This window comes from Phycodurus eques, chromosome 3 (assembly GCF_024500275.1).
Source record: "Phycodurus eques isolate BA_2022a chromosome 3, UOR_Pequ_1.1, whole genome shotgun sequence".
Classification (NCBI taxonomy): Eukaryota; Metazoa; Chordata; class Actinopteri; order Syngnathiformes; family Syngnathidae; genus Phycodurus; species Phycodurus eques.
Window position 1 is genome coordinate 27,066,261 of NC_084527.1, and position 24,663 is coordinate 27,090,923.

Sequence of the window (24,663 nt, forward strand, 5' to 3'; positions counted from 1 at the left end):
CCACCTTAAAAAAACAATCAAATAGGAAGTATCAGTAGAGTACTGTAATGCTACATTTACAATGAATTTTTGAATCACTATTTTAAAGAAGGAAAAATTCCGGTTTTCATCTCTTCAAGTATACTCTATTAGAATAAATATTTTCATGTTCACTGCAACAGAAATTGCAATTCTACACAGATGTCTCTCATATTATGTTGTCCTTAAAGGCTGCAACTATGAAATATTTATTTCAACTGGACATAATAGGCTCAATTTAAAAGATAAAAAAGCTCATTTTCATATGAACAGAAACCAGAAGCTGCCCGACGGTAGGAAATCAATTGTATGACATTTTGGGAATATGGTCAAAAGAAATAAATAATGCATCCTTGTCAAAGCCAAATTATTACGAACATTGAAGGTGCAGACGGAGAAGGAAGCTAGGGGCTCCACGTTGCTTCATTGTCGTCTGAAAAGGTCTAATCAGACCTTTGACTTTGTGATCTGCCTTCATGAGCCTTGCAGCAGAGCTCCCTTCTCTGCTATAAATATATACAGCCTCTGCTTATAGCTTCCAACCGCCCAGCCACACACACCAAACTATGATTAAAGGCCTATTTTAGGGAGCTTTGAAGCAGTAACAAAAACTGAATGGGAAACAGAAACAGACAGACAGGAGGGAGAGACACTGTGTAGGACAGTGCCACGACCCTTAAGACGAATGCACTTGCAGCGCTGACAAACCCTCTTCTAAGAGGATACCGTCTTTGAAAGTAAACTCCCCCAAAATTTAAATAATAAATGCACGCACACAGATAGACACAGGGATGGAACACAGTTCTCTGTTCCATAGAGAGAGTTCACAAGAGCGCCAGGTGGCAGACAGAATGAGAGCATGAGGAGAAAAAATGGGGAAGCTAGACATGTTCTCACTTTTACTGATTGGATTTTCACAAGACCAACAGTCTAGTTGTCTGCATTCAGGTAACGTTTTGTCTAAATGCAGAAAAACAATTGACTCTAATGCTAGTGTTATTTTTATTTCCACCACATTATTCTTTACGTTTTTAATCATAATTAATAGCAGCAGCATTTTGTTTAAGGTGGTTCAAATTGTAATTTTTTTTCTTAGCCAGAACACACATCTGTGACACAGTGTTTGACATTCTCTGTGGAGAAAAAACAATGTCATGGACTGAAAATCAACAGTGTCATGGCATCATCTCAAAACACTTTGTCATTCAATCAGATTTCTCTAATAAAATCTGTGCAGTAGGGAATATATTGCAGAATTTATGTTTTAAATGAATCAACACATAAACATGGCCCACAATACCAATATAACAAGATAATGGGCTGGTTGATGCCAATTAATGATGCTGGTTGAGCAATTAATTACACAACTATATACAGTAAATGAACAGGTCATTTAGATAGACACATTGCTCCATCTTGTGATCGGATCGGTGATCGTTTTTTAAAACTCGCTGATCGGTGATCGGCTCCAAAAATCCTGATCGTGTAAAGCCTACGACCTACTTTTCACGAGAAGATGATGATCAGCCTCTGTTCTTGCTGCGATAAAACATTTATCTTGCTAGGTAACAACATCGCAACGACGCAGATGTACGTAACAGCCAATCAAGAATGCACAATGAGCTTTCACACACAAAAAAAACATTTTCGGGTTTTATGTGTAAGCAAGACCCAGTCTCGGCCAGCATCCGCTGCAGCACGACCAAGCCATAGCAATACAGTATTATACCGTACAGTGTATACTTTATCTTAAACTCAATTTCTGACCCAATGTTTATATCTCAACTCATCTGAACTTCATTTATATAGGGCTTTCACAACAGCTGCAGCTGTAACAAAGCGCTGTATACACAACATAAAATAATAAATATATTGCACAAATAAATTAATATAAATATAATGTGAGATTATATATATATATATATATATATAAATAATACAATTATATGTATTACATTAATTTATTCCCAACACTATTACATTTATTGTATATGATTATAACATAATTTATTAATATAATGAACAAATTTGTCAGATGAGACTGTGCCTGTGTTTTCTTCCGTGCCCCACTTAAATTAATTTCGAGATGGTGTCTTTGAAAGTCCATTAACATGGTCTTTATGACTTGGGGATATTTTTGAAGCATTTATGGAAAATAGTCTAGGTCTCGTCGATTGCGTGATTTCCATCTCTGTTCTAAACCGGGTAGCAAAAATGCTCCCATACTGTAGTGGGCCTAAGATACAAGGGGATGCTTTTACGCGTGGCACTGGCGTGTCAAGGAGTTCTGTAACACATAACAGAACCCTCCAAGGAGTTCTGTAACACATAACAGAACCCTCCACTGCAATCCAGCATAACGTTGTTTTTTCTTATAATGAACTTCAAACAAAATGCTCAAAGCTTCTCAAAATAACAGAGACTTTTAGTAAGACTTTATCAACACAACCAATTCATGTGAACATTTGACTTCTGTTTTAATGATGGAATAAGGACCTTAGCTCACCAACCTCCTGAGGTACACCGTCAAGTAGAGCAAAAACATTGTAGAATGTGTCAAAGCAGACAGAATCCTTTTCCCATAAATGGACGTCACATAAACCTCAGGGGGAAATGTGTGTATTTGACATATTTTCCTATAGAAATGATTCCATCCATCCATCCATTTTCTGTGCCGCTTCTCCTCACTAGGGTCGTGGGCGTGCTGGAGCCTATCCCAGCTATCATCAGGCAGGACGCGGGGTACACCCTGAACTGGTACACACCGATCAGCGAGTATAAAAAACCGATAAGCCGTTCACCAATCTGATCACAAGATGGAGGAATGTGTCTATTTAAATGACCTGTTCATTTACTGTACATACTTGTGTACATATTAATTGCTCCAAAAATTATATTTACAATAAATAATGTATCTTTGTTCCTCTATTTATACCAGTGAGGCATAGTGACAGACAGAACAAATGAATGGTCTTCTATTAGATGGCAGGAAGTAAATACAATTCATGTATCCACCTTTTGTGACATTTTTGTTTGTTGGTGTGCCGTGAGATTTTTCAATTGTAAAATATGTTTCTTGGCTCCATAAAGGTTGGAAATCACTGCTCTAGTCAGATCGGGTATTCTAATCAGTCAGGTCAAACCAACATTACATGACAGAAATAATGGGTGCTAACTTACTGTAATTAAATTACTTCATTTTTAATTAAATTACTTCACACACACCAAAACTTTAGAGCATGATTCGACAGAACGGCAGCATGTTTACGTCCAACCGTTCGTGCTACCACTCACTTGCTAGGCTACATAACGTTTTTGTTGCCTGCTTGCGAGCCGTATCGTGTTAAAAGTACGTGAACATACCTCAAGCAAGCCTTGAACGAACTCCTCTCCTGTTCTAAGCAACGGTGACCACCAACACAGGTTTTTCGCCATTTTGTCCTCATAATATAGTCGGCGCGATACACTCTTGTTGTCGTCGCCACGGTAACGAGTGTATCCGGTCACATTTGAGTTGACAAGATGAAGCCCAATGATCGTAAAAAATGGGATACAGTGGTATCGGAATGCAAGATTTTATTGCAGTAGTCTGACAAAGTGCAATCGTGAAAGAGCAAATTTGTCTTGTAGTCTGATTTTTACGTGTTGTCTGTTCCACACCGCCGACATGTTTTTTTTTTTTTAATCACTTTATTGGCCGTTAGATATTTACAGGACTATGCCAAAAGACACGCGACAAGGCTAAAAATAAACAAACTTTTGGATTCAAATATAATGTGTACGATGGCGACGCAGTGTAAATGTCTTTTCGTATATGCGCATCAGTGTGTGAGATTCATACACCGTATGCTTAATTCACTTTGAGATATAAAATCTCACTTTTGCCCTTTGGCGTGCACTCCTCTCACTCTTTTAAGGCTACATATAATGGACTATGCTGTTTCTGCACATTAAGCCAATTGTGTTAAATCAGTATATCACTACAACCCTTTTAACACTGCTGCAATGAAGTGCTTTGCATAAGAGCAGCCTGGAGTGGCATTTTCACTTTCATCCAAATGCCCACTTGGTCACACATCAGCTCTCCAAGAGTCAGTGTGACAACAGGGCACAGTTTAGGTCGTGACATCTGGTCCAGGCTGTTAATCTCTACCGACCAATCAGCTCAGGGGCGGCGAATGAGTGACACTCAACGCAGATAGAGAAGCAGTGATGAATCTTCCCCTTCCTTCTCCTCCTCCCACATCTGTCCTGCCAGTCACACACAACCTTGCTCTGCCTCCTCTGCATCGCTCTCAACTACTCATTACTGTAATTGGAGGCTTTGAGAAGATATGGCACAGACAGAATGCAAGAAAAGACAGGTTGAGAGAAAGAGCAAGCATGACAGAGAGAGAGAGAGAGAGAGAGAGAGAGAGAGAGAGAGAGAGAGAGAGAGAGAGTTCTCTGGAGGTCAGAGGCCTGGCCCTTTTCCACACCCTTCCTTTGCCATTTGTATCTCACAGCATTTCTAAATCAACTCTCTCTCTCACTCTCTTTTTTTAATAACAAGAGGCAGGTTTTGGCTTTGGCTTTCCTTTACAAATTGCAGGGTTCATTTACTGCATCAAAGGGGCTCAATTTCCAAACATTACATTTCTTTGGGCTCAATTTCTTTTCCCCATCCTTATTTGCTTTCTTTCCCTCTGTTCTTTGTTTAACCTCAGCTGCTGTATTTTGGCATAGTTTTGGCTTACTGGTCTTTGTCACTATGCCGTGGAATTGTGTGTGTGCGTGCATGCATGCGTGTGTGTGTGCGTGTCTCAGAAATCAACAGGAAAACCAAGACTGCAAAGTCTGTGGGACATGGAGAAAAAAGATGACCCCATAATATTCAGACACAAACAAGCTTTACTTGACTCAGTAAAGTTGACTTGAAGTTCATACGCCAGGCTGATTCATTACAGGTGCACATCTTGGACAATATTGCTTCAAGCCTCGACATAATAAAAGTACAAGTATCTACACATAGCTCTCCTGTGTTACTTGTGTCCACTGACAATATGTGTTTATCTGACAGCATCAAGCATATAAAGAAAATGTAGTTCAAGTTTAGAGTCCTGTATCTCCCATGTTTTGTAATAAAGACAAGACTGTGGTCACAATGCTCAACGCAAACTCTGAAAGACACTTTGAGTGTGTCTCTTGCGTTCAGGAGCTACATTTTGGACAAAAAGTAATGCATGAGTTGTGTTTGGGGTTACTGAGCATTTCTGCCATGGTTGCAGACTCAGTTATGGCAAGACTCTGGCGCATTTCCATTACAAGTTCCAGCGCGGCCTGGCCCCCGGTCTGCCCCGACCTCGCTCGGCCTGCCTGGCCTCCGTCGCGTTTCCATTACAACAGCCACCAATCAAAAGTGGGAGAGATTGGGTTCGGATCAAGAAGAAGGTGACATGCTTGTTTCTTGTTGCGCCTTTCATCTTTCGCTGTATTTCATCTTCTGCCAATATGGACTAAAATGCCAGCAGCACCTCCTCAGTCGACCACCGAACAAAAGCTGCTCTAAGGCTGCAGCACACTGTGCGACGTGGTCGAACCCAACTGGACCGGACCATCGAATAGAGTTGCTGACGTACCCCAGCACATAAACGACTGCACAAGTGGACGCCCTGAACAGCGAGCCTGTATAGGCGTTTGATGCTGTGTATTCAGTATATTGTACTTTAAAACATTTCTTAAACCATAAAAAGATAGAGTAGGGCAAAAAAGTATTTAGTCAGCCACCAATTGTGCAGGTAGTCCCACTTAAAAAGATGAGAGAGGCCTGTAATTTTCATCATAGGTATACCTCATCTATGAGAGACAAAATGAGAACAAAAAATCCAGAAAAAAAACATTGTCTGATTTTTGAAGAATGTATTAGGAAACTATGGTGGAAAGTATCAATAACAAAAGTTAATCTCAATACTCTGTTATATGCCCTTTGTTGGCAATGACAGAGGTCAAATGTTATCTGTAAGTCTTCACAAGGTTTTCACACACTGTTACTGGTATTTTGGCCCATTCTTCCATGCAGAGGAGCAGTGATGTTTTGGGGCTGTCGCTGGGCAACACAGACTTTCAACTCCCTCCAAAGATTTTCTATGGGGTTGAGATCTGGAGACTGGCTAGGCCACTCCAGGACCTTGAAATGCTTCTTACAAAGCAACTCCTTCGCTGTCCGGGCAGTGTGTTTGGGATCATTGTTGTGCTGAAAGACCTTGCTGATGGAAGGATGTTTTCACTCAAAATTTCATGATACATGGCCCCATTCATTCTTTCCTTTACACGGATCAGTCATCCTTGGTCCCCTTGCAGAAAAACAGCCCCAAAGCATGATGTTTCCACCCCCATGCTTCACAGTAGGTATGGTGTTCTTTGGATGCAACTCAGTATTCTTTCTCCTCCAAACACGACAAGTTGAGTTTTTTACCAAAATGTTATATTTTGGTTTCATCTGACCATATGACATTCTCCCAATCCTCTTCTGGATCATCCAAATGCGCTATAGCAAACTTCAGACGGGCCTGGCCATGTACTGGCTTAAGCAGGGGGACTGCAGGATTTGAGTCACTGGAGGCGTCGTGCGTTACTGATGGTAGCCTTTGTTACTTTGGTCCCAGCTCTCTGCAGGTCATTCACTAGGTCCCCCCGTGTGGTGCTGGGATTTTGCTCACCATTCTTGAGATCATTTTGAACCCACGGAGTGAGATCTTGCGTGGAACGCCAGATCGAGGTACAGTATCAGTGGTCTTGCATGTCTTTCATTTTTTAATAATTGCTCCCACAATGGAGGCACAGTGGACGACTGTTTAGCACATCTGCCTCACAGTTTTGAGGACCGGGGTTCAAATCCCGGCCCCGCCTGTGTGGAGTTTGCAGGTTCTCCCAGTCCCTGTGTGGGTTTTCTCCAGGCACTCCGGTTTCCTCCCACATCCCAAAAACATGCATGGTAGGTTGATTGAAGACTCTGAATTTCCCTTAGGCGTGAATGTGTGCGCGAATGGTTGTTTGTTTATATGTGCCCTGCGATTGGCTGGTGACCAGTTCAGGGTGTACCCCGCCTCCCGCCCGGAGATAGCTGGGATAGGCTCCAGCACGCCCGTGACCCTAGTGAGGATGAAGCGGTACATAAAATGGATGGATGGATGAATGCAGTTGATTTCTTCACACCAAGCTGCTTGACTATTGCAGATTCAGTTTTCCCAGCCTGGTGCAGGTCTACAATTTTGTTTATGGTGTCCTTTGACAGCTCTTTGGTCTTGGCCATAGTGGAGTTTGGAGTGTGACTGTTTGAGGTTGTGGACAGGTGTCTGATAACAAATTCAAACAGGTGCCATTAATACAGGTAAGGAGAGGAGGACAGAGGAGCCTGTTAAGGAAGAAGTTACAGGTCTGTGAGAGCCAGAAATATTGCTTGTTTGTATGTGACCAAATACTTATTTTCCACCATAATTTGCTAATACATTTTTGAAAAATCAGACAATGTTTTTTTTCTGGATATTCTTTCTCATTTTGTCTCTCATAGGTGAGGTATACCCATGATGAAAATTACAGGCCTCTCTCATCTTTTTAAGTGGGGGAAATTGCACAATTGGTGGGTGATTCAATACTTATGAATGAATTATTAATGAATATAGTAAAGCATTGATGTAAAAAACGAAATGTTATGCTTTATATACAATTTATATGGCTTGAGGCGGCGTGGCTCGCGAAACACTGAAATGTGTTTTCCCTGTGAGGGAAAACTTATCTGCGTTTTGATTGGTGTAAGCTGCGACGTTAAGACGGTGATTCAAAATTTTAATCGCAACAAAACCAGTGGCAGACTGATCGGCCGCTCATAAAGACAGTCGACAAACTATGCAAACTGTGGGACAGTTCAGTCGGGTTCAGCGCCGTTGCTCGGTGTGCGGCAGCCTTTAGACGCCATGATTGTGAAAGTGACACGTCACCGCGTTAAAAGAAACTCCTACATCTGTTGGACATCACGGCCCTCCTCGGCCTGCGTTTCAGAACTAGGTCGGAGGAGGGTCTGAGGAACGATGCCATTGTCACCGCCCGGCCTCAAAAAAGTGTAATGGAAAAGCGACCACACATGGCGGAACCAGACTAGTTGGGGTAGAACCGGTACAATGGAAAAGTGGCATATTTGTCATGCTGCAGGATTTACATGGGCACATGGAGCCCAATTACAACGAAATACAGCTTTTGGATGACTTCTTATGAAAATCTTGTCAGTTCATGTTCTGTTTAGCCTTGATCTTTGGTGACTAGATAGACAGGGTGAGAACGATGAGTAGGACAATCCATTTACTTAAAAGACATCATAAAGCTCACGATAAAATGCGCACGTATGCTCTGTCAGTAAAGAATATAATGGACAATTGAAAAACATATGGCATACGGCCAAATGGTTAGCATATCTGCCTCAGTACTGAGGTGGCGAGTTCAAATCCGGCCTCGCCTGGGTGGTGGTAGCATTTTCTCCTCGTGTCTCTGTGGGTTTTCTCCAGGTACTCCGGTTTCCTCCCACATTCCAAAATCATGCATGGTAGGTTAATTGAAGACTCAAAATTGTCCGTAGGTATGGATGTGAGTGTGAATGTTTGTTTGTCTGTGTCCGCCCTGCGATTGGCCGCCGACCAGTTCTGGGTGTACCCTGCCTCATGTCCAGAGTCAGCTGGGATAGGCGCCAGCACGCCCGCGACCCTAGTGAGGATGAGTGGTACGGTAAAGAGATGGATGGACATATTTTTTATGCATAAAATGCAGTGATTATTGTGAATTTTGTTTGTCTATAATGTGACGAACAGCTTTTAAGGACAACAGTATAATGGTAACATTTAAAATGCCAAAATTTGACTTTTAAAGAGTGAAAAAAAGGCACGGTAGATTGCGTGGCAACAGGACACTCACAGAGGATGTTTATTTTCCTTGTTCTGCATCTGCATGTATGCCTTTTGTAATTGCAGGGAGGGGTGATGAGTGTTGGTAGGAACAGGAGGGGGTAAATATTATCTCTGCATTCGTCTTTGCTTAGACTTCAATATCACGCTCCCAACCCTCACATACACATAATAACAGACATACACCCCTTCTGCTCTGCCTAAGAGCTCCAAATCTTACATACTGCCAGCCTAAACACTACACACATATAAACAAAGGATTATTGAACAGCTACACACACAAACAGAATGGGTTTTGCATGTCTGTGCAAAGATGTATTCTTAGATAGCTATCTGGACAGATAGGCAGAGCTTTTTGTCCTTTTAAGGCAGTGAGTGACTGACCCCTCTCCCTCTCTATCTACCTATCTCACTTTCATGCTTTCTTGCCATTATATTTCTTCTCCATCACCATCTGTAACCCCCCTCTGTTTCTTTTTTCTGCAGCTTTGTTTTTCCATTTCACTGGGTCCTTTCTCGTTCATCCATATCAGTCATTTACTTTAGTATTGAGCCTGAAAATCTCATTTTTCTTTAACCAAGTGGAGAAATCTCTCATTGAGTAAGGTAATCCTACTTGTTTCCAATATAAATCAATTTGTGCTGAGAATCTTTCTGGACTCAAGTGTCAAATCACGTAGGATAGGCAATATGAGGTGACGTGATCTGCCTTCTCTCAGGTTTCAGGACTCAAGGCTGCACTAGAAGTAATGGGAGCGACAATACCCTCTAATTTCACCCACTTGTTTCAGACGTAAGGAAGTGCGGAAGACAGGAAGGAAGGGTGAGTTCTGAAGAATAACTTGCCTCTATCCCTGTTTGTCAACATCGGTGCACCATTGGAATAGGTGAGTGCTGACAAAGAACAGGAAGATTTGGGTGACTTTGTACACCAGACACTTAATTTGTTACTCTGAGAATTTCACAATTTCATAAACTATTGATAGCCTAACTATTGTTTCTTCTTTCAATTCCATGATTTTGTGAAGTGAGCTTTGTAGAATAAGAAGAGTGAGAGGGACATAACGGGATAAAAAGAGAAAGGGACAGTGGGTACCTGTATGTACAAAACAACCTTTTTGAAATAGCTCCAACACCACCACAAGTGTGCCGTTCTTCTGGAGAGTTGAGGAAATCTGAGCTCTCTGTGAAAACGTCATAGGAGCATTTCGGGTTATTCAATAAGCCTACAAAGCAAAATGGGAGGGGAAGGATAAAAGGCAAAAAGGAGAGCGAGGAGCCAGAAAGATAGATAAATGAGATGAAAGGTGCGATAGATGATACTGAGAGGTTAGAAAAATAGTATTTGCAAAATCCCCAAGTAAGAAAATGCTGCACTTCCCCTTTGATGGATTAAAACAGACATTATTTCTAAGACCGCCTGCAACAATTGGCATTGTTCAGTGAAGAAAGCCAGGCATGGCTGCAGTGGAAGACGAGATAAAGAGTGCAAATGCAGTTTAGCACCAGGATTAGATTGGCGTAAATTTTATTTGACTAAGGGTCAACATCAGAGCCTTAATTTTAATCTGACACGAGCCATTCCTGATAACAGAAAAGCCTCCTTGGATGTCCAAACAGAATACAATTTGTGACACCACCAAGGAGGTCAAGTTTTCTGGGACTATTGTTTGTTTGTGACACGCTTCTTAATAAATAAATCAATCAGAGGTAGGAAAAACAATACCACGGTCACAATTCAATATCTTGTCCAGGGATGGGCAACTTAAATGATGGCAGGGGCCACAATTTTTTGTCAGCGCTATCAGGGGGCCACATGGGACCGGTTGGTCCAGTTTTATCTTTCCACAGCTTTTTGCCACTGCGTCACTACTCTCTATTCCTGATGATTTTCATCATGGCGTCACCACTTTTTCTCTGATGGAGAAGATCTAGCGCTATACTAAGCGATGGCTACTATCTAGTGGTGGTGAATGGCTATTACAACTTAAAACTGCTCTGTTACGGTAAAGAAAGCTTATTTATCATAAAAAATAATAATAATAATCAGCAAGGGGCCACGCCGTGTGGGCAGGCCACATTTCCTCTATCAAATGTTTTTAAAATGCTTTTTAAAAACATTCCCCTAAAATTAATCGACAGGCCACTCCGAGTGTACGGCCCAGGGACCAGCAGTTGCCCATCCCTGATCTCGTAGAAAGTCTTCTTAGGCGAGCCGTAAACTGAGTGACATGGCTTAAGTAGACTAGAACTGGATGATTGTGGAAAAAAATTACTCAGCGACTGAACTGTTCTTTTTGGGAAACCACAAACAACAGCATGGCGCGATTGTCAAGAAAAGAGCAGATTACCCTGGCTGCTGTTACTATATACCAAAAAAGGAAAGGGCATGAAGAAAGGAGAGACTGTGGTTAAAGTCTCGCATGGTTTTATGATGATAAAGAGACATTTTTCCATTTTCTCACCAGGTTACAAGATGATCGAAAGTCCAAGCCCAGACATACAGTGGTATTTTGCTGTGCTGCTCCAAAGAAGGCTTGTGGATATTTCGTACCTTTCAACGCAACGTTTCAATACTCATCGAAGTCTAATACAGTCACAGTATTGCACAGCTCACTTACCCTGATACCGCACGGTCTTGCGTGGGATTGGGTTCCAGTTGAGTCCCAGAGACTTTTCCCATCCAAATAGGGACAACAAGAGCAAGACCTTCACCCAGGCCATTTCTCTGATGTGAACTACCATGTGGTGGAAATGGTGCGAGTGATGGATTGAGACCTCACTCAGATAACCAAGAAAGACTCAGGAGAGCTGACAGGGTCCTGGCAACCTGCCAAAAGGAAGAAAAAAAAACACCACGTCAGCTGGAGGCAGAAAGACACTCTCTTTAGTGACTCAGTTGTGTATTACAAACTATTGTGACAGAACCTGCACATTATCAAGAAGCCACACATCAACCTGTTTTTGATTACCTCCACTTCAGACATACAGTATTCTGTAAGACTTAAATTGGTCATGAAAATACATTCATATTCTATAGCACTTAACAGTGCAACCCCAGTATTATTCGCTGCGGATAGGGACAGGCCAGACAGCGAATAGCTAAAATCCATGGATAATTAATTGACGGCCATTATTATAGCAGTTTTGTTGTTTTAAACCCCAAAAATTCTTGAATAAGCGTGGATAAACAACCAATACGCGTTTTTGGCATTGATTCCCTCTAAAAAAAAAAAAAAAAAAAAAAAAAAGATAAACAACCAAACAAAAATACAAAATTGGAAAATATTTTGAAAAAAAATGACCAAAGAAAAAAAAAAAATTGGAAAAAAAAAAATCAGTGGTTAGATGACTCCACAGGTGCAAACCGCAAGTATGCGAGGGTCCACTGTATTAGGGTCGAAGGTGAGCTGGACCCTATCGCGGCTGATTTTGGGCAGGAGGCATGGTATACGCTGAACTGGTCACCAGTCATCCTGAAGCACACACACTACAGACAAACAACCATTTGCACACACATTCACACCTATGAACAGTTTAAAGTCTTCAATAAACCAACCATTCATGCTTTTGAAATGTGGCATGAGGCCGGCGTGTGCGAAGAAAAACACGCAAGCAGGAAGACAAGCTCACCACTTGGCCATCACACGATTGAAAAAAAAAATCACTAAGACAAACAAAAACAGTACATAATTTGAATTTGTGCCTGTGAAAGTGTCCGCTAACAATAACAAACAGTACAATTAAATGACCTCTGGCTGGAGGTTTGTGGAGGAAAGTTTTGTGTCCCTCCTTTACTCTCACTGATAATAAAGGTTATTGCCACTCAAAAAGCTGTGAAACTGCTTATCGCCACACTCTTGTTGAGCCAATTCAGCAGCAGTATATTAAACTGAGGCTACGTTATCAAAGTTAATTGTGCTGGCAATGCCTCAGACGCCAATGTGCTAGGAAATGAATGTTGAGGCAAGGACGATAGCAGACAGCTTTATACCTAATGAACATGTCAAGTGTAAAGCTACAGTGTGGCATTAGAAGCCAATGATAGGAGTCCCAATGGCATCGTATTTGCAATGACATAAATTGTAAAAGTGAAATGAAACTCAAGAAAGAAAATCTTGCAACAGCTATGAACAGTCAAAACTGTTGTCATTAAGTATTGTGTGAAAATATTTTATCGACATTTTTAAAAAATGACAAACTATCAATATACTTACCAATAAAATAAGTAAATATCTAGAGAAGGGAAAGAAAGGATATCTTTGTAACTAGTAGTGAAATGTGGTATATTTCTTTGAAACATTTGGCAAGGTCTACTGTTGCTCTTATTGCATATTGTCGTTGCTTGAATGTCAAAATACAGGTACATCTCAATAAATTAGAATAATGGTAGAAAAGTTCATTTATTTCAGGAGTCACAGATTATATAGAGTCATTAAATGTAGGAAAATATTTTTCAGAGGGCAACTTCCTACCTAATTTCCACAATAAAAATTATTTCCATTCTTTCTTGAATGTCTTTCACATAATATTCTAGTTTCTAGAGATACTGAATTTTGTGGATTCGTTTGCTGCAAGTTATAATCATCATCATTATACATATTTACAAAAAACATGAAATATTTCACGTGTTTAGTGCATATTTATAATGCACTGTTATACTATACACTTATACTCACTAGGGTCGCAGGGGTGCTGGAGCCTATCCCAGCTATCTTCGGCCGAGAGGCGGGGTACATCCCAAACTGGTCATCAGCCAATCGCAGGGCACATATAAACAAACAACCATTCACACTTACATTCACACCTACGGGCAATTTAGAGTTTTTCAATTAATCTACCATGCATGTTTTTGTGATGTGGGAGGAAACCGGAGTACCTGGAGAAAACCCACGCAGGGACGGAGAGAACATGCAAACTCCACACAGGCGGGACCGGAATTTGAACCACGGTCCTCAGAACTGTGAGGCAGATATTCTAACCAGTCGGTCACCGTGCCACCATCCTAATATGTTGTTTTCAAATGTTATCAGTATGAAGTTAGTACTGATCTTCAAAAAAGGACATGGTTTGAAGAGTGAAATGTGTAAAACATTCTGTCACAGTTTTTGCATGGAGACTGTTTGTTGGATAGAACTTACTCTGCAGCACGGAGGACATTTCTGGAGAGAGACGACACTCTTTAATTGATATGTAATTTCTATTACAATGAGAGCCACAACTATAAATTAAATCACAAGGCATGATATCCCAAAACCTCACCACATAAATGTAAACAGAATGTAGTTTTCGAAGGCCAATAACATAGCTTAGCTGATGAATGATAGCAAAACAATTAATCGATCACCAATACATGATGCCTGTCCCCAGTAGCAACAGTCACTCTCTATTAAATATCCACGATCGAATGCAGTGGGCTCTTCAGGACAGCCATTCTTTGTAGGGTTTGTAAAAACTGGTTAAGTACGCCTGTGGCAATGAGACTCAATGAAGCTCCTGAATTGAATTATTAGGAGGTGTGGTCCAACACCACTAAATGACACCAATATATAGATCTCCCCGCAGAGGGGTCTTTGTGACTTGACTCATCATTACTACATCCTCCATCCATTTTCTGAGCCGCTTCTCCTTACTTGGGTCGCGGGCCTGCTGGAGCCTATGCAAGCTATCAACAAAAACCCATTTGTTCTCCCTGGTTTTCTCAGACACTGTATGAGAGATGGAAGCGTGTGGTGTTGTTTTGTGATTTTATTTTGTTTTTGTAAATAGTGTCATATTTTATATCCTCTGATATACCACTTATCCTCACTAGGGTTGTGGGCGTGGTGGAGCCTATCCGAGCTACCTTCATGTGAGAGGCGGGGTACACCCCGAAGAACTGGTTGCCAGCCGATCGCAGGGCACATATAAACAAACAACCATTTGCACTCACATTCACACCTATGGGCAATTTAGAGTCTTCAATTAACCTACCGTGCATGTTTTTGGGATGTGGGAGGAAACCGGAGTGCCTGGAGAAACATGCCAACTCCAAACAGGTGAGGCCAGATTTGAACCCCAGTCCTCAGAACTGTGAGGCAGATGTGCTAACCAGTCGGCGGCTCAGAACTGTGAGGCAGATGTGCAACCAGTTGGCCACCATGACGCCTTGTTTTTAAATGTGCTTTATTAATAAATTGAATTGGATAATATGATTAACTGAATGCAAAGAGCTCTAACTATTTATGTGTCCTACCTCCGTATCCTTATATAAACTACCACATGTACAATAGGCTATATGACGTTTCATCCCGAGCAAACAAATATGGTTAATTTGTTTGACTGGTGGTGCAGGTAAATGAAATCTGAAGATGTGTGTTTGTTTGCATGCTCTTGTGTGCAAAAATCGAAACAAAATAGCTGTTATTGATTCCATGCTTTAGAAGAAAATGAGAGGGGAAGAAAAATCCCCCCATATCAGATGATGGTGACATGTTATTAAACGACCGTGCTCAAATGCTACATTTGGGTGAAAGTGCCAAGTCTCACAATACACACTACCTACTTTATTGGATCGATGCTGGCGGCCTTAGCGGCCAACGCTTGAGTGAGCCAAGAAGACGTTGAGATGGGGGTAGGGGTAGGGAATTTGGAGGCAGGGTAGAACAGACAAACATTTTTGAGAAGACGTGGGAGAGCGACATAAAAATCATATTTAGATATGTTGCAAGAGGCATTTTCACTATCTATAACTATGCAAAGACGTAACAGAGTGAAGTGGGCATCCTGAAGGCCAGATTAAGGGAAGAGGCACTGCAAAGACTCAAGCAGAGGACTGGGGGAAGATTGTGGCAGAAGGCCCAGTGGAGATTCTTCTCCCTTGTGTGAAATAGAGATGAAGTTGTTTCCCAAAAAAACATAAAATTTCAGAATACAGTGGAACCTTGATAAAACGGACTGAACAATGTGTCCAAAAATTTCCATTTGTCACTTAAAATGCCGACGTGGTGGCAATGTGATGATGGTTATATCTATTGTCTATTGTGCGTAGAGTGCAGCAAAGAGAGCAGCATGGCTGCTGTGTTAACTCTAAGGAATACAAAACAAGTCTTTGGAGTCTGCAACATGCTATTTTTGATACAGTATTTTTTGTTTTGTTTGTTAAGCCATTTACCTTTGGCAACAGATTTGGAACTAGTAAGCATACTAATTCCTTGCGACTCATGAGAACGACTTGCCTATGCTGAGTACTGTACGTCAACAATTACACCATGACCAAGCACACCGGCGTGGTAAGTTTGGATAAAATGTGAAACTTCCAAACATTTTCAAGGTTTTTTTTATATTTATTTACAATAACTGTACTGGGCGTTTTAGGCCACGAAAAAAAACTACAAAACAATAATTTTGTACTGTACAGTAATATGGGTGCATATGGCCTCAAAAAAATAAGTGCCTCAATGTAACAGACAATTGGCTATATCGAACAACGCCCCCGCCCATATTAGTCCGATCTATCGAGGATCCACTGTACAGCAACTAGAATAAATGGTAAGTTTAAAATTTTAATTATTATTATTTATTGTGGGGGTGTTTTTATCGAGAATCATTTTTGGGAGAATTTATTGATAGAAATTCTACAACAAATGATTCTCGATAAAAACTAATCTGTAAAATCTTTACAATTAATTGCAAACAACTATTTAATAAAAGCCTTGGATCACTTTGGGGGAAATACCACAAATACATTGATAGTTTGCCTTAAGTGGTCTTTTACAAACTACAAACATATAATGGACTCGACTTCTAATTGCTATGCTGCTCTTTCAATGCTGTATGGTGCAGAAGGGAAATAATTTATGGCAATTAAAAAAAAAGACTATTTTAACAACTTGCCGTGTGGCTTTTTTTGACTAATTTAATCTCAATCCTGATGTACTAGTAAAATGTACTACTAAAATGTCATCATTTGTCATTTAGCTGCAAGTAGAGAACTTTACAAACACAACAGTTATTCTTTGAATCAAGCCAACTCTTATCATCTCCTAATGATGCTACAGCTAATGACATACATCCCAGGTCTCCCATTATTACCACATTAAAGCAATTGCATTGTGTCTGTCCCTGCTGCCTCTATGAGATCCTGCAGTGTTACCTCATTCAAATCATCTTTTAGAGGCTGGTCCTGTTGGTGAGCCTGGTTTAGCTAATGAGCTGCGACATGGCAGCCTAAATAATATCAGTCACCACTCCACAATAAGAGAGCTCATTAAAACATTGAGACAAATAGGCCACATGGTCTGATTGGGTTTCTGAGCCCCTGTGTGTGTTTTGGTCGAGCTTGCATGCACGCACGCACGCACACGCACACACACACACACACGTGTACTTGGGGTAAGACGATTCCCTATAGGGAGAAGCAAAGTGGGGGAATTTCCTCAATGCACGGGTGGATTTCAGGGGGAAAAAAAGATGAGGGACGTTTTCAACTACATTCTGTGTCCTTTTTCTTTGTCAGTGAATAACTCAGTTTTACACTGCCCTCCACATCACCTTTATTTTATCCAAGAGTTCTCCTGACAGCTGTTTCCTTCCTCTTCTCCGCCAACAAACTCCTAGCTGATTGCCCAGCCATTCTCTGACTTTTAACCTCTGACCTATCTGTGGGTTGCAGGGTTGGTCTACACCTGACTATCACACAGTGTATTGTCCATTAAGCCGTGAATGTGCACACACACACACACACACACAAACACACACTAAACGGCAACTCCCACCCTCTTCCTTCCTCTCTCGCCTCCTTGGAAAACAAACACTTCATCGAGCATCAGCTCTCTTCCTTCCTTCCTGCTACCCCTTCCGCTCCCAGTCGGACATCTTTTACTGCTTTCCAGCATTTAAAATGCACACACACACACACACACACACAAACAAGAACAAACTCACAAAGACTTTTTGGCAAAAATAAAAAGGGGGAATCAAACAGTTTCACAATTTGTGACCTAGAATTGCTATGCAATGTTCCTCCTGACATCCTGACATCTATTGAGCAATTGCTACATAGATTCTAAAGCTGATGAGTTTCAGTATTGGGTCATTTAAAAAAGTCCGAAAATTATCAAGAATAATCAAGATCATAAGTATGACTAGGAAACTCTCAGCATTGCACACACAAATCTGCAAACAAGAACGCGAAAAGGAAGCACCAAATCATATTGTTGCAACTAAAAAAATACAATTGATTTGGGAGTTGACCGTCAGAAGGAGCAACCGGAATGGCCACATCGAAATAGTCTTAACTAACGGTGTCAACTGTAAGATGACTACTCATAGTAACACGTAAATGTAAGCTTTGGCGATGGCGTTAACAACCGTGCGTACCCATCGACAGACAACGATGAAACACGTCCGTAAATGCAAACGTTTTCACTACAAAATGGCGCGCAAATCGATCATATAATTGTCGAATGGCATTGCTAACAATACGCAAAGGTGTTACGTTACTACGGGGTGAAATACTGTAATAGAAAGTAATAAACATACCGCTGCTCGTTGTTGCAGGTGACGGTGAACGTGAAGAGACGTCAAAATTCGCCGTGCGTTCCCTTTGGCCTCCTGTAGTTCTTTCAACGACTAAACTTGTCTGCCTTTTATGCTTTATGCTAAGACACAACCGTTAGCTCTCTTTGAAGTCAGTCACGTCACTGTGTGTGTGTGTTTTTAGTTGTGAACATTGATGTGTTTGCGGACCCTCAGAAGAGTTCTCCTCTGCATAGCCTGACTACTTCTTTCATAACCTTTATAATTCTTTGGACCATCTGTTGATTTTTGTGAAACAATAATAACAATAATCATATAGTAACCGACGCATCGTTGGTCAAATAATTCGCTTGTATAAATGCTGTAACAGTTTATTCAAAAGGTGAACCATCTGGCCAGCCAACATGTTTTTTCAGATTTGTTTTTCATATCATTTCTATCTTAAAGTCCGTGATTACCGAGGGAAATTGAACGAAGCATTATAACAATTATTGAAACTGTAATCCTAAATATATTCATACTTTGTTAAATATTGCCAATAAAACAGGTGTTGATTAAAAATATGTTAATACATTTTATTGTATTTTTAATCATCATAAATCAGTCTTTATTTTGATTGTGATTAACAGGTTGCATGATAGTAAGACTACATCTAAGATAACAATGTAAAATTATCTGATTTCATTTGTCAGAAAATTATGTATTAAATACAAATATATATTTGTTCACCTACCTATGCCAGAGACGTATAGTGCCAGGCAGAACAATTAAATGGTTCTTCCATTAGATAGCAGAAAGTATAATACATCATGTATCCACCTGTTGCCATTCATACAACGGAATAAGTCCTGGCTTCCTGCGACCAAATCGGCCTTGTGTTCAATTAAAATGGGCCCAGATTTCACACTGAGAAATTTGTGCGTAGATTGAGACAAGATCGCCTCATTTCAGTATTAATACTTTTGGTGACATTTTTGTTCAGTCATGGTGTTAGATTTTTGTAAAGTAAAAATGGGTGCCTTTGAGAAACACAAAACTAGAGAGTTTAATGAACTTTAAAAAGTTTTATGTTTTTAAATTGGGTGGTGTGCTGGTACGCTGCAATGTGTTAATCTATCAAACATAGTTTTGATCAGCTGCCCGACATGTACTAACACTTGTGAATGAAATCTCAGAAATTAAATAATCACCAGTCAGCGAGCCACCCATTAATATTCATGCACCAAAGCATATTTGCGTTAGTTGCATACAATTAATGATTGTTTTAAACCGCCGCAGAAGCATCCACCCATTCAAATCCATTGCAAGTAAATGTCACTGAATTTCCAATTAACGGATAAGTTGCATTCACTTGCCATTCTAATTACATCAAAGTGAAGCAAAACCTAGCCCCGCCTTTGAAGACAACCCATTTCTACTTGATGAATGTCAGAGAACATATCCTATGGGACTGCATCGTGCTGCAGTTACTGTCTCCCTGTAACCAGCTTTCATGTTTCCCCCTCGAGAGACTCGGGCCTTCAAAGATTCCCTCCTTTCATCCCTGTTGTAGCTGATGCTCAACGGACATTCTCTCTCCTGCTCGCTGCCTTGTCTATGTCATGGTCGGCTGGTCAGGCGTGGCCGGCTTATGATTCTTTGATCACCTCTCTGATCTCCTCCATCATTGCCAGGGGCACCATCTGATTACAGATTAAATGGATCTGATTTGGGCCCTGACCACAGGCCAAACACCTGCTCAGACCTGACAAAGTGATAAAAAGCGATGTACAGTCGGGATGAAACCAGTCCGGTCGACTTCCCCTACAAACAGGTCTGTGATTGAAGTACATCTTATTCACAATGTATGCTGCGGGATGGAGATATGGATTTCTATCACGTTCTAAAATAAAATCCTCCATCACCACAAACCTGAATTCATTTATAACAGAGAATATAATCGGCAAAGCTTCTCATCAGATATAAATGCTTAACACCATGTGCTACATTATAAATAAGACAGGTGATTTGACAGACTTAGCTGGCTCAAACTGCCCATTGTACAATGTATTTTAATGGGAGTACCGCACAATTGTCTAAAGTCTTGTCACACACTTCTTAATTATTTAAACACTGAATTGGGCTTCACTCCTTTCTTAAATTCTGTATTTTTAAACAACGCCAATAAATGAAAGTAAACTTTGTGTCATATGATGGAGAAAGTGACCAGTGTTGAATTCATCCCGTATATGTAATGGAACTCTTAACTAAATTATGCAGCAGTTCCAAATGATAAATTTGATTTATTCACTGGGCTGAAGTGAGCTCCGTGGATAAAGGTTTGCTATGATTTTAGTTTTGCAGATCATGCAATTTAGTGACAGCTATAATTTGGAAAAAGTCCATCTTCTGACTTGGATACTGTGCCTATGACTTTCAGCTTTTAGCTTGGTTTTATGTATGTATGTATGTATTATTCTGTTATTTATTGGGTATTTTATGTTTGCTCTTTAATATGCACAATACTTTTACGACTGCAGTTTTTTTTTTTAAGTGCTTTAAAAATAAAGTTGAGTTGAGACTTCATTTTATTGTTAAGTACTTGTTATCATCAGTCATTACAGAGCTTGATCTAGTGCTATAGACCAGTGTTCCCCAACCTTCTTTGCACCGCGGACTGTTGCGATAAACCCCTATTCTAAAGTAGGACTCCTGATATAGGCCGCCGTTAGCCAGCCCCCCAGGACCGGAAACAAAAGCGTTCGGCCGGCTGGGACCGGAAACGGAAGCGTTCTGTGCAGTCTCGATGTGTCAATTGAGACGCGCAGCTGTTGCGGCGGAGAAGATCCGGTCAATTTTCAGAATAAAACACATTGACACGTGAATTGCAAAGAGAAATTATATACATTGGTCATTCTTTCTCTGCGGCCCGGTACTGGTCCGCGGACCAGTGGTTGGGGACCACTGCTATAGACCAAACTGTCAATGCAAAATTGTTGCTAATGTGGTTGGTGTTTGGGTATGTTTTCTTCCCAGCTGACAAGCGAAAATTACGTCAAAGTGTGAAACTATTTTGGGCTGTCTGTGCAGCCTTGTTCACTGTGGCAACTGTTTCTAACAAAAACCTCAGAACTGTGTATAGCTGCACTCTGATTAGTCTCTCTAGCTAACACTTAAAAGCAGGCAGACAATGTCAGCAATTAGCTTGTGAACATAAAGAGTCACAAATTTCCCTCGGGACTTTTAAAGAACCAGAACATAGGAGAGGAATGTGGATAATCGTCTTGGATTCCTCAGAGTGACAGGAACTCAAATTCAAGAGAATGCTAATGCCTATCTAGTAACAAGACAAGACAGACTGTTTACTATCTTTATGAGGTGATAATATGTCACTGTTATCAGTTCAGTGTTTTGTACCATGACGGGCCTAGAAAATCAATTAATGCAATTTTAACAAAATTCAAACAATGAAAGTCATTCTTTGTCCTTATTTTCAGTTTGAGTGAAGACATTTTAGTGTTCATGGACAGCTTTAATCAATGGATCTCATCTATTCTGCTGGAGGTCCATTTTCTCCAATCACTGCGGGAACTAATCTCACTCAGAGCATCTCCCAGGTCTCGCTGCTGGAAAGTGCTGATCAGGATCTTATGGAAGCCTCTCACTTGTGCAGAGATTGAACAATATTGCTTTAAAAGTAAGTGCACTGTCAAGCTGCCTCCCTTGTTAATACACAACTTGTAAAAAGCAAAATGTTACCTCAGCATGTGAATTTGTGCGGTGTTCTATATCAGGGATGTGTGTTAGTACCTCGATAATCGCCTTAGCGATTCACTCAGTTGTGCCTTTTCAACCTTTTATATAGACCACTGAAGCTAAGCGGAAGCACAACAGCCCTAACCTGAAGAGTTGGTCTCAAAGAAAATCGACTTATGGAGCTATACTAACTGTATATTGATCTAGTTAACAGTACATATTATAATTTGAGCTGCTGCTTCTAATATTGATATCACAGGCAATTAAGTAATCATAAATATATTTGCTTTTCAAGATCAGATACGGCATTATTTTGAGTTGGTTTTAGCCTGTCAAGATTTGATTAATAAATATGAGTATCTGACCTTCCTGGATGGGAAACAAACAAAAAAAAAAAAAACAACAACAAGGAAAAACACAATTATAAGATACACTAGAAATCTGGGAAGGTAGACTGTCCTGTTTTTAACTTGACAAAGTATGTGTCTGCCACTGTCATCCCCTTTTTCTGCTCGACCTTGTGTTTGACAGTTCAGCCACGTTGTTGATGAGCACACGTGAGTGCAGTGAGAGGAGGTAACAGCCCTGTGCACTCAACCTGCCAGCACTGAGTGGAGGCCCCAGGGATGCTGGGCTGGAGGAGCGCTCTACCCCCTACATCAATGCACATGTATCTATAGACCATATGTGTGTGCGTGCGTGCGAACGTGTGTGTGCGTGTGTGTATCTTTGTGTTCGTACGAGCCTTTGCTCATGGTGCAGTTACAGGTCTATCAACCTTACTGTATATGATACAATGGTACGGTTCATTCTTACATATAGACTGCACATGGAATTGTCATATGCACCACTGCCACATGTATGGATTCCCACACATGCACGCACGCGCGCACACACACACAACACAACACATTATCTATCAGGGGTTGGACTTGACTCCTTAGTTCCCCCCGAATCCTAATTGTTCATCCTCAACATTTTGTATCGTTTTTCTTCAAGCTTTGGAACAGTGAAAAAAGAGGGAAAATACCTTTTCTGTCCCGATGCAGACAACAGGGTCCATTAAGTCATGGTTCGAGGAGTTTGGGCTTTAAGAACTTGTGAGTCCTGACCTCAACTCCTTCAATCACCTTGAAGATGAACTCGAACAGAGTCATGCCCTCTCATTCACGTTCTTCTTGATGCATTCAACAACAAATCTCACAGATGAACTCCAAAATCTAGAAATCTTTTGTATATTTTCTTCCATTTTTAGTGTGGGTAAAGACCAGGGGCCTCATGTACAAAAAGTGCGTACGCACAAAAACGTGACATAATTTACCCCTCTTCTCCTAAAAAAAAAAAAACATGATTTTTTTTCAGTGTGCGTGTCCACTCCTGTGTATTAAAATAATAAATTGAGTAATCAAAAAGGAGTCAAAGTTTTTGATATCTTCTTTGATATGCTGATGTGCTTCTATTTGAATTCAAAAGATTTATTACAAATACCACACATACAATATTTACGCATGAACCCTTATCTCACAGGGCTGAGTGGAGGTTACTGTATGAACAAATTTGTTATGAGTTCTAAAAATACATAGTATTAACCTTTGTGGGGTGATCATCGTCAGCCGCATGTGCTCCCAGCACCCCTGAGAGAGCAGCGTCACCCATGATCACAGCGATTCTCTCCTCAAACGGCGTGAGGCCGGTTCTTCCGACTTTCTTTGCCCACACTTTGGCGGTGGGCAGCTGTCCTCTGCTTCACATCCACCTTAATGTCTGACCACGTCTTTTTTAGTTCAGCGTGTGCACACTATTCTGTCTCCACAGCATTGACAGCCGCACACACGCTGTCCCATTCACTCCTCTTTCGCATGTTGTTAACGCCGTAGGACAGCGTGCCAAAGAGGATTGTCTTGCACACCTCCACTTCATTGAGCAATTTCACATTCAGAACAATTATTTTTCTTCATTACCTTGCTCATTTTCCTTTTTTTCTGATCATGCAGAGATCGGCATCTCAGGTGCAGGGTTCATTTAAATGTGATTTGCATATTCAAATGTGGGCGTGGACAGGGAGGAGTCAGCTACTCCAACATGGGCTCATTTCCACGTTGATTGGAATGTAAGAAGGAAATATGCTTGGATTCATGAGTACGCAGAATTTCATACATTTGGATATTTTTGTGCGTACGATGTTTTCTGGATTTGAGCGTACGCCATGTTTTAGTAGGAAATCCACGGAAGTCTTTGTACATGAGGCCCCAGGTTTTTTAATACGTTGGTCCATTTATTGGATGTTGGAACCTGCCCTCACAAATACTCTAATCAAATAACTTCCTCCAGGCCAGGTTCAGGCAAACAAACAAACAAATGTCTCTCTACATTGTATTTCAGCACTCACTGTATCATATTCTCTGCTGTATGTTTTACTGCTGTAATCAACTCTGAACAACTGTATATAAACTGTTGTGTT

General features: G+C 40.8%; 1 protein-coding gene across 3 annotated transcripts in view; it reads right to left on the reverse strand.

The window, feature by feature from the left end:
- Nucleotides 1-24,663, reverse strand: part of sema4c (sema domain, immunoglobulin domain (Ig), transmembrane domain (TM) and short cytoplasmic domain, (semaphorin) 4C) — a 108,912-nt gene that overhangs the window by 39,799 nt on the left and 44,450 nt on the right. For 2 of the 3 annotated variants that reach the window (XM_061672963.1, XM_061672965.1), the window contains one exon: nt 11,570-11,778. In XM_061672963.1, coding sequence (XP_061528947.1) covers nt 11,570-11,693 — 124 coding nt within the window. In that variant the 5' untranslated portion in view covers nt 11,694-11,778. Of the gene's footprint in view, nt 1-11,569; nt 11,779-18,470; nt 18,571-24,663 lie in introns of those variants that run through there. The other variant, XM_061672964.1, reaches the window with a different exon arrangement.